Source organism: Nomascus leucogenys, chromosome 8 (genome assembly GCF_006542625.1).
Source record: "Nomascus leucogenys isolate Asia chromosome 8, Asia_NLE_v1, whole genome shotgun sequence".
Lineage (NCBI taxonomy): Eukaryota > Metazoa > Chordata > Mammalia > Primates > Hylobatidae > Nomascus > Nomascus leucogenys.
In genome coordinates, this window is record NC_044388.1 from 103486732 (window position 1) to 103503507 (window position 16776).

The window sequence follows — 16776 nt, forward strand, 5'->3', positions numbered from 1 at the left end:
CTGCTAATGTTCATCTTCAGGGGACAAAGCAACGTGACAGTTAAGTTAAAACACATCTGCTAATGTTCAACTTCATGGGACACAGCAACATGACAGTTAAGTTAAAACACGTTAAAATCTTGCTCTACTTAAGTGTTAGCTTTCTTCCTATAGTGATTTGCTATTTTAATGAAGATTTACATGCAACATATACATTTATGTAATATGAGCACTGAAATTAGATCTCCTGAGTTTATATCTTAGCTCTACCCTGTGTAAACTTTGTGATTGACTTTTAAGCCTCAGTTTCCTCATCTGTAAGACAGAATAGTAGCTGTACCTACCTTATAAGTAGGATTCAATGAGAACAGTGCCTAGCACATGTTAAGTACACAAATAGATTAGTTAGCAATTATTAATACTATTACTGAATCCCAGGACAGGACCAGACGACGTAAGGGATAAAGCAGACCATGCTGTTGATTGCATTTTGTTTAATTGTTTCCTGGCCTCGACCCTTTCCAGTAGACAGAGGCCTGAGTCTTGAGGACAGGTTATGGGAAGGAGATGTCTGATGTGACCCCTGGCACTGCTCTCTTGTCCCTTCTTCCCTGTAGCATGGGGCTCTGCAGGAGCCTGGAGAGGGTGCCTTCTCTGTTAGGAGGGAATGGGCAGTGGGGCTTGGCATGGAGCTGGCTGCTCTGTTCTCACCCCTGTCTCTTATATCCTCACCAACCACACAGGAGATCTGTCTGTCCGACTCTCCCATGGTGATGACCTTAGTGGATGGGCCAGCTGAAGAGAGTGACAATCTCATCTGTGTGGCTTATCGACACCAATTTGATGTGGTGAACGAGAGCACAGGAGAAGCCTTCAGGCTGCACCACGTGGAGGCCAACAGGGTAAGCCAGTGGTTGTGGGGACAAGTGAGAATCAGAAAAGACTAATCATCATTGTGTATTCTAACCCTGAGATGCCATGATTTGGATTTCTTTAAAATTATGTACTATTCATCACATCAGTATTATGTGATTCACTATTTAGACTGAGCCATGTGAAGTTGCCATTTTTATAGGTGAGAATGGTTCTATTATCATGTGACTGTCCCGTTTGCCCTGTTTAGTTTTCAGATCTTTCCTTGCCATTCCATCCTTCCGAATAAGAGATATGAAAAGGCTGGGCGCGATGGCTCACGCCTGTAATCCCAGCAGTTTGGGAGGCCGAGGCAGGAGGATTGCCTGAGCCCAGGAGTTCGAGACTGGTCTTGGCAACATGGCAAGACCCTGTCTGTATTTAAAATTAAAAAAAGACATGAAGAGTCAAAAGGCTGAATATAATAACTAAATAAATGAGAGCATTTGTTAGATGATTTGTCCTGGGTGGGTCCTTGGAGAATAAGTTTGACCTCTGAGGCACTGCAGACTCTCATCTTGGGGACTGGGTGTCCGGGGTGGGTACCGCACCCTCCCTACCCCCTTAAAAGCCCAGTAGGAAAGGAATAAGGGGTAGAAAACCATTAGGAGAGAGTGAGCAGGCAGATTTGCCCTGAGAGTCTACACCCCTGGCCTGATGCACAGAGAACAAGGATGTCCTAGTGTGGCACAAAATCTAGGGCCACCCAAAACTGCACTCATGTTCTAAAGGTGACTGTGTGGGGTTTGAACCTTGGCGCCCACTGGACAGTGGTGAGCACTCACCACCCTGAGGCCTGGCAGCCTGTCTGTCACTGGAGAGCGTTCAACACTGACACTGACATTAGCAGATCACAGAGCTCTTCAGCCCACATATGTATCTCTGTGAGGCAGGACAAGGCCTGCTGTCAGTGAGCCATTGAGGTTTTCATCATGCAGTGCAAGCCAGTATTCTGGCCTAGGTACTAAGGAAACCACAGAATGGGGATGTCAGCCCCAGGGAAACTGTAGTTCCTAGTGAGGGCTTCCGGACCCACAGGCTACCTCCAGTCCTGTTCAACTAAATCAGACAGACTGCAGAATTCTTCCAATTATGCTTTACAACTTGTATTAATTGTAAATATGCTCTGTATCAATATTAAAATTGCTGATTACTATTTTAGGAAGACCTAAGACCTAATTAGAGCAAAATTTTAAGAAACAGAAAAATCAGAAATAGAAAACTGTAGTTGTGATTAGGAGGCCTTCTTGTCTTCAGCTATTATTGATCATAGAGTGGTCTATCATTTCTCTTATCTATATTGGTAGTGGCCAGACTTGTCTGCAATTGGAGTCATCTGAGGGGTTTGAAAAGCTACCACTGCCTGTGTTCCTCCTCCAGGGATTTCCTGGGTCTGGGGCGTGGCATGGGTTTGGGTATGTTTAAATGGTCCCCAGATAATTTTAATATTTAGCCAAGTTGGGAATCCCTGGTATATTTCATTGCTTTGCAACCCTGGCTGTCATCCCTTGGAGAGCTTTAAAAAGATCAGTGTCTGACCCCAGGCCAAGCCAATTATATCAGAATCTGGGGGTGTGTGGTACTTGAGAACCAATATTTTTTTAAGTCTGCCCCCAGGTGATACTAATATAGACCTAGGAGAAGGAGTGGGTCCTGAAACTTCCTAATTTAAAGCTGGGAGGAATGCTGCCCACTCCCCCCACTGCCTGGGCATCCCTGGACCAGCATGTCTTCCCGCCCACTGACTTCTGAAGAGCTGGGGCCCTGATTTGTACTTTAAAAGTTCTCACCCCCTTGGCCGGGCACAGTGGCTCACACCTGTAATCCCAGCACTTTGGGCGGCCAAGGCCGGCGGATCACCTGAGGTCAGGAGTTCGAGACCAGCCTGGCCAACATGGCGAAACCCCATCTGTACTAAATATACAAAAATTAGCCGGGTCTGGTGGCACACACCTGTAATCCTAGCTACTCAGGAAGCTGAGGAAGGAGAATCGCTTGAAGCCAGGAGGTGGAGGTTGCAGTGAGCCAAGATCGTGCCACTGCACTCCAGCCTGGCGACAGAGTGAGACTCCATCTCAAAAAAAAAAAAAAAAAAGTTCTCACCCCCTTCTTCCTTCTCAAAACTGTGTAAGCAGCCAAACAAAGCAGAAATGCCATGGTGCAGCAGGTCCTTGTTCAATCAGTCCTTTTCCTGGCAACTAGTTTCCTAAGACTTAGCCAGCTTTTGCTAGTGGAAAAGTCCTCACCTCATTTCAGAGAAACTTTCTGACAAGTTCTATTTTAAAATAAATCATGCTTAAGTGGATGAAAATTATGCAGTTTACTTACTCATCAGGGTAGCTATAGAGAATGTCATTTTATGAAATTTCTTTTGTATGATGGTTTTTATTATTTACCTATATTTAATGTCCTATAATTCATTATAGAATTTCTTTTTCCTATGATTTGTAAAGACCCTGGATAAATTGTGTTAAAAACCATTTTCTTTGATGACTTCTGTGTTTTGTCTTTTGGATGGCTGTCAGGAACGACTCTCAAGTTTTCTGTCCTTTCTTCTATGTGCTTCTTAAAAGACAAATATACAAAGTTTTTTCCTAAGAGAAAAAAAAAATTATTTTTTTTTGTTGTTGAGACTGAATGTCGCTCTGTCACCCAGGCTGGAGTGCAGTGGCGTGATCTTGGCTCACTGCAACCTCTGACTCCCTGGTTCATGCGATTCTCCTGCCTCAGCCTCCCGAGTAGCTGGGATTACAGGCATGGCCACCACGCCCAGCTAATTTTTGTATTTTTAGTAGAGACAGGGTTTCACCATGTTGGCCAGGATGGTCTCAATCTCCTGACCTCGTGATCCCGCCCACCTCGGCCTCCCAAAGTGCTAGGATTACAGCCGTGAGCCACCGCACCCAGACAAGAAAAAAAAGTTTTTAAGGCAAAAAGAGGAAAAAAAAACCCTTCCCTGTTTCCTGGCTCTGAGAGGATCAGCATGTACAGCCCTCCCGTGGTGGAATGGCGGCTGCACGGCTCCCAGCAGGCACACGTGCTTAGTCAGATGCACTCACTCATCTTTCAAGGAGGGTACTGTCTGATTGGGGAGATGAGCCCTAAGAAAATGAAAAAGATAATGAGCTGCATGTTTTCTAATAGCTGGTTAGAAATAGGCCTTGGGGGAACAGGACTAGCTTTTTACCAAGATATTCCTGCAGCTCAGCACCAGGGCAGTGGGGACAGCAGAGAGAAGCTGACACAGCGTAGGTCATTGGAATTTCATTTCCATTCCGTCTACACTTGCTGCCTGCCCACTTTTGCGGGCACCAGTGTTAACTGGGCAGGCCTCGCTTCCTGCTCCCGTTCCTCCTCTCTTAGCCAGGACCACTTGATCCCTATTTCAGGCTTCTACCCACCCCAGGTTCTATAACAATCCTAGCTCAAGAGAGGAAATGTTTAAGAAGCACTAAAGCAACATTCTGAAAGTCACTGTCAAGTTCAGTGTACCAGTGGGCCTGCTGTGACCCACTGCCGCTGCTTTAGCCACCAGCACTGACCTCATTCCCAAAACCAAGTGCTCCTCTAGGGGGAACTGCGCATGGCCATGGGTCCCTGGTTTATGAGAGGGGCTCAGTTCCTCATCTTGACATCTGCCCAGAATCCAGTGGTTCTCAGCTGGGGACTGAATCCAGAATCACAGGGAAGGCTGAAGGCAGAGCCAGCTAGGGGAGGTACAGTTCCTACTTCACTTGTTGCAAGTCTGTGTTTTGAATTTTTACAACCACCATATATTATTTGTTATCATTTTGAAATACCAATAAAATGAACTACATATTACATTTTTTTTTTTTAAGAGAGAGAGAGAGACAGGGTCTAGCTCTGTCCCAGGCTGGAGTGCAGTGGTGCAATCATAGTTCAATTCTCCCTTCTTGGCCTACCAAAGCACTGAAATTACAGACGTGAGCCACCATGCCCAGCCAGAACTACTTATTTTTAATCAAACTTATGAAATAAAGATTTAATGCGTATGTCCTACAACAGACCTGCCGTATCAGGATCTCTAGGAGCAAGAACCCCTCCAGGCCCCTCTCCCAAGGTGGAGACAGACACCTATATCAAAGCATAAAATAGGTCTCATTGTGATAAGTGTTAATAAAGGTCTGAATAATAAAGTGCTGTGGCATGCCTGAGGAGGAAGTGGTTAAGGGTTAAGTCCAAGCCTGTTCCTGAAACCTGGCCCTGGGGCTGAAGCCTGCTACCACCTGCCCTGCAGCCCAACTCTCTGAATATTGCCACGTCTGTCTGCCTGTCAGCACAGCGTTGGAGCCCCTTGTTAGACTTACTTGATGCCAAGAACCCCCCTGGTGTCTGTGGTCACTGTGCATAGATCTTGGTCTAAAAGGCTGCCTGAACTTCCTCCATACGTGTCACCACTACCACCCTCCCTCACCCCACCCCAAACACACATACAGGCCTTATCTGTAAACTAAAAGGCTGTCTAGTTCCACCTTTCCCACTGCAGTCAACCCTCCCATAATTATAATAATTGTGGCCACCACTGAATGGCCACCTCTGTGTACCAGGCCCTGGGTCAGAGCATGTCATAAGCGTTATGTCTTGGAGGGGCTCTTCATTTCTCCTTTTTTTTTTTTTTTTTTTTTTTGAGACAGAGTTTCGCTCTTGTACCCCAGGCTGGAGTGCAATGGCGTGATCTCGGCTCAATGCAACCTCCACCTCCCAAGTTCAAGCAATTCTCCTGCCTCAGCCTCCCAAGTAGCTGGGATTATAGGGGCCCACCACCACACCCGACTAATTTTTTTTTTTTTTTTTTTTTTTTTTTTTGAGACAGAGTCTTGCTCTTTTGCCCAGGCCAGAGTGCAGTGGCACGATCTCGGCTCACTGCAAGCTCTGCCTCCCAGGACTTCATGCCATTCTCCTGCCTCAGCCTCCCGAGTAGTTGGGACTACAGGCGCCCGCCACCATGCCTGGCTAATTTTTTGTATTTTTAGTAGAGACGGGGGTTTCACCGTGTTAGCCAGGATGGTCTCGATCTCCTGACCTCGTGATCCGCCCACCTCGACCTCCCAAAGTGCTGGGATTACAGGCGTGAGCCACCGTGCCTGGCCCCTTTTTCTGTATTTTTAGTAGTGACAGGGTTTTGCCATGCTGGCCAGGCTTGTCTCGAACTCCTGACCTCAGGCCCGCCTCAGCCTCCCAAAGTGCTGGGATTACAGGCATGAGCCACCATGCCTGGCCCATTTCTCCATTTTTGTTGAAAAGGAAACTGAAGTCAGAAGGAAGAAGTCACTTATTTACCCCAGAACACACAGCTAGTAAGTGGCAGAGGCAGGACTTGGACCCCAGCTGGCTGACTCCAGAGACCATGTTCCCACAGCTGGTGGCGATGGCAGGTCCAGCCACAAAGCTGGTAGCACTCGGCCCCTCCCGTGGAGAAGCTCCCAGTCTGGCAGAGCAGACACGGTGCAGCACGAAGCCTCTAGCTGAGATAGTGAAGTAAAACTAACATGTACAAGGACATCTGAGGAGGAAGTGATTCTAAGTCAAAGTGGTGGGGCCAGGAAGGCTCCTTTCTGGGGTCAGAGGGGACTCCAGGACCATCCTTCGTGTAATATACCCATTGGTGCTGGTTCCTTATCTAAATGAAGATATCAGCCAACATTGAGCATTTACCAAGCTCCATTCCCTGTGCTAGGTGCTTAGATAAGTTACCTCCTGGAGTCCTCAAGCCAGTAGGCCTAGATACTCTTATTTTCTACCATCTTACAAATGAAGAAACTGAAGGTCTGAGAGGGGAAACAACTGGCGTGAGTGCACACGCCTCTAAAGTGATAGAGCTGGGATTTCATTTACTCACTTGTCCATCCGATGAGTTTATTCTATCCTTGCCACCTGCCAGGCCCTGATCTGGATGCTGAGGGGCCAGCAGTGAGCAGCACAGACAGGCCTTTGTGTCATGAGCCTTAGATCTCATGGGGAGGGGAGCCACAGGGAACAAACAGACAAGAGAGCACCAGAGGGTGAGGCACGCTCTGCAGAGAGCCTAAAACACAGGGCATGATAGGAGCCATGGGGATTATTTTGGATTTGACAACCCGCAGGTCTCTCCAATGCCAGTGCTGAAGCTCTTGGCCACTGGTCCTCACTGTCACTCCCTGCTGAGCTCCCGCAACTTTTGGTTGAGGCATTTGCCCCATTATACCCTGTTTTATGTACTTATGTGCTTTTCTGTTTTTTTTTTCTTAAGGGGTCAACCTCACCTTATTCTTTTCTGTATCCTAATGGCACCGAGTACAGTGCTAGATAATGACAGATGGGAGAGAGCTGGGGATTCCATTGGAAGGGGCACCCAAGCCCAGGCAGTGGCACTGGCTGAGGATGGCCAGTTGGTGCCTTGGCACCATAATGAGACCATTTAGAGGTGAAGGCTGTGTTCTGGTGACACCAGTGAAGAGGAGAGTCAACCAGTGCAGGGCCAGTGGGAGGAGCACAGTGTGGACGGAAGGGCTGGGACAGAGGAGCCAGCAGGAGCCCACAACATGGTGCTCCTGCGAGGAGGTCAGGGCTTAGCCTAGAACAGCAGCAGGGGCACAAAAAAGATACCTGAGAAACTGTGTGAAGAGGCTGCTGCTGGACTTGGGTTGGAGGCGGCCCTGAGACTTTGAGAATAGTTATGCTAGCAAAAAGGAGGAGGTTTAGAAGGAAAGCTGGTTGTGTGGGAGATAAAAAGCCAATAGCCTTCACTGAGTGCTCATCATTCATGAGGCCCTGTGCTAAAATCTCTGCCTTGTCTCACTGAATTCCCATTACGATCCAGCAAGGTCGGTGTTCTCATTATGCCTGCTTTATAGACAAAGACCTAAGGCCAGAGGCTAAGCCATTTGCCACACACCACAGAGGCAGTAAGTGGCGTAGACAGGGCTTGATCTCCTGTCTGTCTGCCCAGTCTGTGCCTCTCCAACCCCCCCACCCCCAACCCACTACCTCCTGCTTTTAATGACTTGGATGTGGAATCAGTTGCATCTGAGAACAAATGACATAGTCTAGGGGCTGCAGCCCTGTGGAGAATGTGTGCCTGAGCCCGTGGATTTAGAGTTTTGAGCGCAAAGCAAAATGTGTAGCTATAGAAGTGGGGTTTTACTAAGGAGAGAAGAGCCAAGAAATTGAAGAATAATCTGAGGTGGGAGAGAGGGCAGGAGGCAGAAGATGTCACCCATCAGAGGCTGCAGAGGGCAGGATGGACAGATGAGCAGCGGCCAAGGCCTTCGGTTGGGGAGAAGGAGATCTTGGCTGAGCTCAAAGGGTGATTTTCCTGAAAGCACGGGAGACCAGGCTCTAAGGGTTGAGAATACAAGTGAGGAAGTGAAAGGAGCATGAGGCTCTTAGAGGGCTGGAGTTTTGAAAATCAAGAAGGACCAAGGACGCCATCAGGTTGAGTGCCCTCCTCTCAAATGCAGAAACTGAGGCCCAGAGAAAGGAGTTTGCCCCAGACCATGGAACTAGGTGTTCTGACACCCTTTTCATTGCACCATGCTGCCTCTCTTGACATGAAGAACAGAGAAAGAATAAAGTGTGAAGACATGCCGTGGCGATTTTAAGGTGCACAGACTTTATCTGTTGGAGGCAGAAGGATGCCTCGCTGGAGGTATGAGAGCGGTAAGGTTGAAAGAGAACCAGAACCTTAGTTCAGATGTTGGCTGTGGCGTGTACCAGCCAAGGGACTTAAGTGACTTCACCCTGAGCCTCACTTTTATCTTCTGTAAAATGATAATTATACCATAATGTCAATAATATTAGGTTGATGCAAAAGTAATTGCGGTTTTTGCCATTGGAAATAATGGCATATAAACCTGAGGCATTTCAATAGAGAGAGGAGACATATCAAACACAGAGCTTCTCAACAGCTATGAAAAGATGATGAGAAAGTCCCAGAGAAGAAAGAATGGAGAGACTTTTCTTTCTTTTTTATCTTTTCTTTTCTTTTCTTTCTCACTTCCATTGTATTATAATCCCAACCCCCGATGTGCATTGTGGGTGCTGGTGGGGCAGACATGACCCTATGGCACCTGCATCACAGAGGGCCACGGCCCCTGCAAATGCTCACAACTTGAAAAAGTCTTTTCACAGGGTCAGCATCCAGCCTGCCCACTACCGTTGCCCGTTATCATTGCAGGTTAATTTTGTTGCAGCTATTGATGTGTACGAAGACGGAGAAGCTGGTTTGCTGTTGTGTTACAACTGTAAGTTAAAGATGTGCTTTTATCTTTATTTGTTTAAATGGACTGTTTTTTTTCTGGGCAATTTAAGAAGATTGTCCTTAGATTTACCCAGTGTATCATTCCTGGGTTTGTAATTGCCTTCCAGGAAGGAACTGAAAAATACCTTCCTCCCTGCGTCTCCTGCTGCGCACCAGGCCTCTTGGTGACACAGTGCAAGAACTGGCACTTGTGGTGCTGTCTCCAGGATGCGCCAGTGATGACGGTGGCTTCCAGTTAGGGGGCCCTTACTGTGTGCCAGGTGCTGTGCTCGGTATGCTGTGGTCATTGTCTCACTTGATTCTCACAAGGAATGCCTGCAGCAGGCTCGGTTATTATCCCCAGTTTAGAGATGAGGCAACTGAGGCCTAGAGAGGTGAACTCGTCAAGGTCTTGTGGCTACTAAGCAGCAGGGCCAGGGTTTGCATCTGGTGCTCTGTTGACTCCAGCACCCACAATTTTAACCACTGTCACTATTCTACATTTTGCTGTTTCTCAGGTATTAATGAAATCAGCCTCAGCCAGGGTATCCAGCCTCAGTTGGGCTAGTTTGGATTAGGTGGCAGGGTAGGTGTTGGGCAGACCAAAGGTATCAAATGGGATCTTTAAGGATTTTCAGCATTTCAAAAGCTAATATTGTAATACATTTTCATAAAAATGATTTTTTAAGGGTAAAAGAAAAGAAGTAAGCTATTTTCCTAGATAAAGCTGCCCAGTCTAACAAGACATAAAACATGTTTGTTTTTCAGCCTAGGATTTTATCAATTTAGAGTGGTGATGCTGGATCAGATGTTTTGATTAATTAATATTTGATTAATAAGTATAAGAAAGCTAATTATTAGTAGAGAAGGTTGTTTTATAAACATCTTTCAAAATTCGAGATTTATGGGGAATAAATTAGGAGAAGGTGGTTGAACCTCTTCAACAATAAATTGCTCTTTGGGGACATTTTATGCACAGAACTGTGCACCCTCCTCAGAACAGCGGGTCTTTAAAGGCCCATGTGATGAGAAGGGCCCCATCAAGGCAGCAGGAACAGGCCACTCTCCCACACCCCATGGGCCAGGCCGCTGCCGCTCCTGCTGCCCTGCATCCCCAGGTTTATGGGGACAAGGAGGGGATGAGGCTGTGTGGTAGAAGTCACTTCTGTAAGAAATTCACCTTTCTAAAGTATGCTCTTTTTTCTGAGACATCTATGAGAATAACTTGTGGGCAGAATGTTTTAAAAACTGATTTGGATTTTTTTTATCCTTTAACCGTGTGAAAGGATGGAAGGGATTTTAGGTGGAAGAGAAGTTAGGAACAGAAAGAGCAGGTTTTTAGAGTGGGAGAATTAATCCCAAACAAAAAGAGGGCATGGAAACAAATGTGGATGCCATGGGCTCTGTGCCAGACTTGCCAGTGCTGACTGGAACAGGCCGGGCTCCTCACTCAGTAGCTGCTGCATTAGCTGTGGTTCCCACAGCCTCTGGGTCTCACGGAGCCCTTCCTTGGGAGTTCCATTTCCCATGGCTTTGCTCATCTTCCAGCTTCAGGCTCTGACTTCATCTCAGGATGGGATCGGTGTGGGTCTGTTTTCACAGGTCCACTACATCAGAAGTATCTTTACATCTCTGTATCTTTACATCCCAAGGTCAAGGCCCTGGCAACCTCAGAGGTTCCCATAGCTTCAGTCTACCCCAAACCATGCCACTTCCTCCCGTTTCTTTGGGTCAGGAATCTGGCTTTTGTTTTCCATATTTCTTTTTCCCAAGACATTGGGAGGCATCTGGTGAACAACACCAATAAAACAGTTCTCTCCCCACGGTCATCCAGGTCACTTCTCTAACTCATTCCTGCACACACAGCACACGTGGAATTTGCCTGTTTAGTCTATGTTCTTGACTTGATCATAGATGCCTGTACAATAAAACCCCTTTTCAACAAGGTGCTGCAGAATGATAATGCTCTCCCCAAAATTTGAAACTGATTTGTATCATTGAAGTTTTTTCTGTATTAAAAATAAAGCAAAATTAAAAATAAATTTTATGTGGAGGAATTTTTATCTCAGATATGTTAAAGTTGAAAATATTTTATAATGGAGATTGCAACTTTCAGTTATGTGTTATTTGAAAAAAATACATATTCACATGGTAAACTTCAGGGGAAAAAATAGGATAAATTGTTCAATATGCTACTAATGTTGGATTTTTTAAATAATTAAACTCTATTTTTATTACCAAAGTCTGTCTTTAACTGTTTAAAAAGACAAAAAGAAAACTTGGCTCTGCCCTTAGCACCCAGTAGTCATTCACCTTTAATTCAAGTAATTTCAGTGCTAAGGGTGAACTCTTGGGTTTGCTGATGATGCTTTAAAGACAACCATGCCAGGAAAACTAGAAAAGCTCGCATAAGTGCCTCTTGTTTTTGATGCGATCATATTTAACCTCACTAAGTCTTCACTTCCAGATAAGTAATAGTAAGAATACAAAACCTGCTTCTTACAACTGTTGTAAGTACTAAGCAGGATGATACCTGTAAAGCCCATAACACATTGCCTGACATGACAGGATTTTATTTTCCCACTATTTATTCCAGAATCATCAGAGTATTTATTCAGAACTCAGTTTTTTAACCTTCATAGACTTTATTTTTTTTTTTTTGAGGTGGAGTTTCACTCTTGTTGCCTAGGCTGGAGTATAGTGGTGTGATCTCGGCTCATTGCAACCTCCACCTCCCGGGTTCAAGCGATTCTCCTGCCTCAGCCTCCTATATAATAGAGAGGCGACAGGATCCACAAGGTTGAAGAGGAGCACTCTGGCTGCTATGGGACATTCACCGAAGGGGTAGGGGCAGGGAGACCAGGGAGAAGGCGACTGCATATGTCTGATGAGAGGACAGCAGTGGGACCAGAACTACAGCAGTGGAGATGCTGAGAAGGTCAGGTCCAAAATACATTTCCTTTTTTTTTTTTTTTTTTTTTTTTTTTTCAGATAGAGTCTAGCTCTGTAGCCCAAGCTGGAGTGCAGTGGCACAATCTCAGCTCATTGCAACCTCTGCCTCCCAAGTTCAAGCGATTCTCCTGTCTCAGCCTCCTGAGTAGCTGGGATTACAGGCACGTGGCACCACACCAGGCCAACTTTTGTATTTTTAGTTAGAGACGGGGTTTCACCATGTTGGTCAGGCTGGTCTCGAACTCCTGACCTCAGGTGATCCACCTGCCTCAGCCTCCCAAAGTGCTGGGATTACAGGCGTGAACCACTGTGCCCACCCCGAAATGCATTTCAGATATAAGGGCCAAGCACAGTGGCTCATGCCTGTAATCCCAGCACTTTGAGAGGCTGAGACGGGCAGATCATTTGAGGTCAGGAGTTCAAAACCAGCCTAGCCAACATGGTGAAACCCCGTCTCTACTAAAAATACAAAAATCAGCCGGGAGTGTTGGTGCGCGCCTGTAGTCCTATCTACTGGGGTGACTGAGGCAGGAGAATCGCTTGAGCCCAGAAGGTGGAGATTGCAGTGAGCTGAGATCTCACCACTGCACTCCAGGTTGGGTGACAGAGCAAGGCTGTCAAAACAAAACAAAACAAAAACATTTCAAATGTAAGAACAGAGATCCAGTACACATCCCTCAAATCTGCTGCTTCCCCTGCCTTCAGCTTCCCAGCAGCAAGCACCAGCCTTCCACAGCAACACGGTATCTTCGTGCAGCTTTCCTGTTTACAATACTGCTTTTTTATTAAATGGTGTTCAGTTTAAAAAAAAAAAAAAAAAAAAAAAAAAAAAAAAACAAGCTAATTTGCTGATAAATCAAATTTGGGATGCGAGAGGAAGACGAAAAAAAGGGAAGACTCTGCAGTTTGGAGCCTGAGCAGCTGGGAGAAGGAAGAACACGGCTTCCTGAATGAGGAAAGCTCGGCCAAGAGCAAGTTTGAGGAAAAGCTCAAGAGTCCAGCCTGGACCCATCAGTGCCTTCCTGTACCCCCATGGAGATGCCCAGTGACCTGCATGTGCAAGTCCAAGGCACTCAAGAAAGAGCTGTGCCTGGAACTCTTTCATTAGCATATAAATGATGTTTAAAGTCATGAAACTAAAGAAATTACCAAGGGGAAGGGAGAGACAGAGGTACCAGCAAAGTAGACTGAGGAAGAGTGCCCAGAAAGGCAGGGATTACCAGGAGCCTGCAGGAAGGAGGGCATCCCCGCCTGTGCCCCCGCCAGAGCAGGCGAGGCCTGTCTGAGAGGGACCCTTGGACCCAGCGAGGTGGAGGTCATTTGGAAGACAAGAGCGGGCATCTCTGGAAAGCAGGGGGGACACTTGCTCACATGGGTTGTGAGGCAGTGGGAGAAGAGAAAGCAGACTGGGAGCACAGATGATTCTTCAGAGACTCGCTTTAAGGGAAAAAGAGAGAGGCGGGGTGTAATAGCTACAGGAAGGGTCTTTTTGTTTTTCTGAAGTGTGGGATAAATAGTAAGTTTGTAAGGCCATGGGGGAAGCTCCAATAGGGAAGGGAGGACTAGTGGTGTCAGGGAGAGGGGGAGAATTGCTGGAGCAAGTCCCTGCATCTGTGGAAGCCATCAGGACACAGTGGGAAGAGGAAGGATTGGCCACACCTGAGAGCATCAGAGCCACAGGCAGCCGTGGCAGTGGTGCCCAAGGTGTCCTCTCTGGAGCATTTGTTCTCTCGGGAAGTAAGGGCTCCCTTGACTGTGGTTAGCTTTTTGTCTTAACTCACTCTGTCAGATACACAACTGTAAGACACTAAGATAACTGTTTTACAAGGCACAGTGGCCACATCAAAGGAGTCCCTAAGCCCGATGGGCCAGGACATTCCAAAAAGATTCGACATGGTGGGAGAGGTACTTGTTTCTGGAGCTTCCGATGGCGCTGTCACCTCCCCTGTTCCTGCCCCGCAGCGCAGGCCTTGATCCCAAGCTCCGGCTTTCTACATCTCTCTCTCCCACGGAAGTGGGAAATATCAGGAGTTTAAAAAAAGAACTGTTAAACTGTACAGGATTCCATATGACAGGATGCCGTTGAAAGTGTGCTGCCCAGAGAGAAGGGAACAAGGAAGCAGATGGCATGAAAAGAAAAGAAGGGGAGAGCCTCCTTCAGTGAACCACAAACATCCAGAAGGCCAGACCATGGCCCAGCTCTCTGGCCCGGACCCCAGGACCCAGCTGGCACAGTGCTTGTGTCCATAAACTTTGCTGGACTGAGCCAAACCTGTGCCCTGTATCAGAGAGCCATATCAGAGGCAGATCTATCCAAGGAGACTTTTCTGTCCCCGCCTTTCTGACACTGCTGTCCACTCTCCTTTTCAGACTTCTTTCTCTCCCAGCTTCTGTCCCATCCTCTTGCTTTCTTTCTGCCCCTCTGGCTTTCTTGTCTCAGTGCCGTGCCGTTCAGTCTCTTCTCCAGTCACCCCTTAAACACTGGCATTCCAGAGGGCCCTGTCCTCGCCTTTCCATCTGGCGTGCTCATTCTCCCCTGCAAGCTTGATCGCCAGTGTGCTGCTGCTGACTCCCAGGTCTCTCCAGTCCAGACCCACTGCTGAAACTGCACCAGTGCATCACACTCCTTACCGTACAGCCCACTTCAGCAGCTCAAGGGCACCTTGGACTCAACCTATCCACCCTGAACTCAAGATCTTTCCTCCTCACATGTGCTCCTCCTCTGATGTGCCCCACCCCAGTGCAAGGGCAGCACCCCTCCACCCATCAGCCAAGCCAGAGACACAGTTGGCACAATGGACTTCTCCCTGCCTTTACTCCCCATCTCCAAGCTGTCTTCCCACACAGCTCAGATTCATTCCAAATGGCCTATCTTTTATGGACCAGTCACTCCTCTCCTGGTCAGTGTACCACGCACGGAATTTCTTGGACTTTGGCTCCATCTTAGAGCAACCCACCTCTCCCCTCTGCACTGCTGCTCGAGTCAGCTTCCTAAAACCCTAATGCGATCCTCTCATTTTCCCTAGCCAGGACTCCCTTCCCTAAGCCGGCCTCTGCCTCCCTCTGCCTTCCTTCACATAGGAAGTCCCTATGTGACTTCCAGAGATTCCTGGAGACAGGAGAAAGTGTGCCGTGATTCTGTGGGAAGCACAGAAGGAACTGGTGCAGGCTGTGTGTGTCATAGTGTTGGGTGACAACGGGAGCAGCTCACCAGTCTTGTTCTGAGCAAGAGGCTGAAGATCGAGGGATACATTCCCCATCTATTTACCTGCCAGCTGTGCCTTGGTTCAAGGCAAATTTTATGTAGAATATAAAATGCTATTACAGAAAAAGTGCCATAGACTTTATTCAAGATTTTCAATGTCATAGTTTTTGATTTCATAATGACAAAATATATTTTAAATGTTTTTTAATCAAGTGAGTCAATAACAGTATATCATTAATGTGTTATGTATTTTGTTATCACATATAATTACATAAACAAATTTGTCAATTGAACAAAATAAAGAATCCAGAAATAGATTTACACATATTTGGTAAATTGATTTTTGACAAAGGTGCGAAGGCTATTCAATGGCAAAATAAGAGTCTTTTTTAACAAATGATACCGGAATAATTGGATAGACATATGCAAAAAAAAATTTTTTTGAGTTGGAGTTTAGCTCTTGTTGCCCAGGCTGAAGTGCGGTGGCACGATTTTGGCTCACGGAAACCTCAGCCTCCTAGGTCCAAATGATTCTCCTGCCTCAGCCTCCCAAGTAGCTGGGATTACAGGTGCGTGCCACCATGCCCGGCTAACCAAAAACTTTGATCCATACCTCACATTCATTCATTCATTCATTTTTCTTCAAAGCATTCACCCATTTATTCAGAATATATAAATAAAGAAGTACAATATGTCAAGTATTGTTTTAGAGGAGGAAGACACTATCCTTGCCCATCTCCATCCCAGGATTCTTGACACATAAACAAATTGGTGCAATGTGCTATAGGAGATGTGTAGGGGAATAAGAGTACCAAGAAAGAAGCCATGAGGTTATGGGTGTTTGTGGGGATGGGGATACAAGAAGTGTTTCCTGTAGGAGATAATGGTAATATGTGTTTAGTCTACTATGTATTCTTAATCTGTATTTGTAAAACAATGGTCCACATAATGATATCTGACTTGTACAAAATATCTTTTAAGGACAATAGTAGTTTTTATGCTGGCAAATTAAAATTATGTAAGAACTCTGGGACCTCTCAAGTTTTCCTGGATCTTACTTACTTTGTAAATATTAGCTCTACATAGTGCAATATGTGTTTTATCTGAATGTTGAGACACACTAAGGAACAACACACTTGTTTTTGCACAGACTGGTGGCAACAGCTTTGGAATGTGTTTATCAAATTAAGAGACAAAAACACAAAACGCTACAGTTCAAAACTGGCTTTTTATTAGATCTGCTACTTTGCTTCAAACTTTGAACTATACCCAGATAATGCAAGAACCAGAGAAGTACCAGTTGCAGAAAACCCTCTGTGTTGATTGCCTTTTGGGAATTTTAACATTTGAATATACTTCCCAGTGTGGAAGCATGGAGTCAGGGGTGGACTCCAGAAGATAAAGGGGCCTACCTAGCTGTAACCACATTATTATGAAGAACAAAATTACAGCTGAATTAAATTTTGAAGGCTGTCCTTGAGAATATGCA

General features: G+C 46.2%; 1 protein-coding gene across 3 annotated transcripts in view; it reads left to right on the forward strand.

Annotated features, from left to right (window-relative positions):
• The window catches only part of GARNL3 (GTPase activating Rap/RanGAP domain like 3), a 169055-nt gene that overhangs the window by 133972 nt on the left and 18307 nt on the right, over positions 1 to 16776 (forward strand). For all 3 annotated transcript variants that reach the window (XM_030817844.1, XM_030817843.1, XM_003264159.4), the window contains 2 exons: positions 723 to 881; positions 9068 to 9134. In XM_030817844.1, the coding sequence (XP_030673704.1) occupies positions 723 to 881; positions 9068 to 9134 (226 nt within the window). The remainder of the gene's footprint in view (positions 1 to 722; positions 882 to 9067; positions 9135 to 16776) is intronic.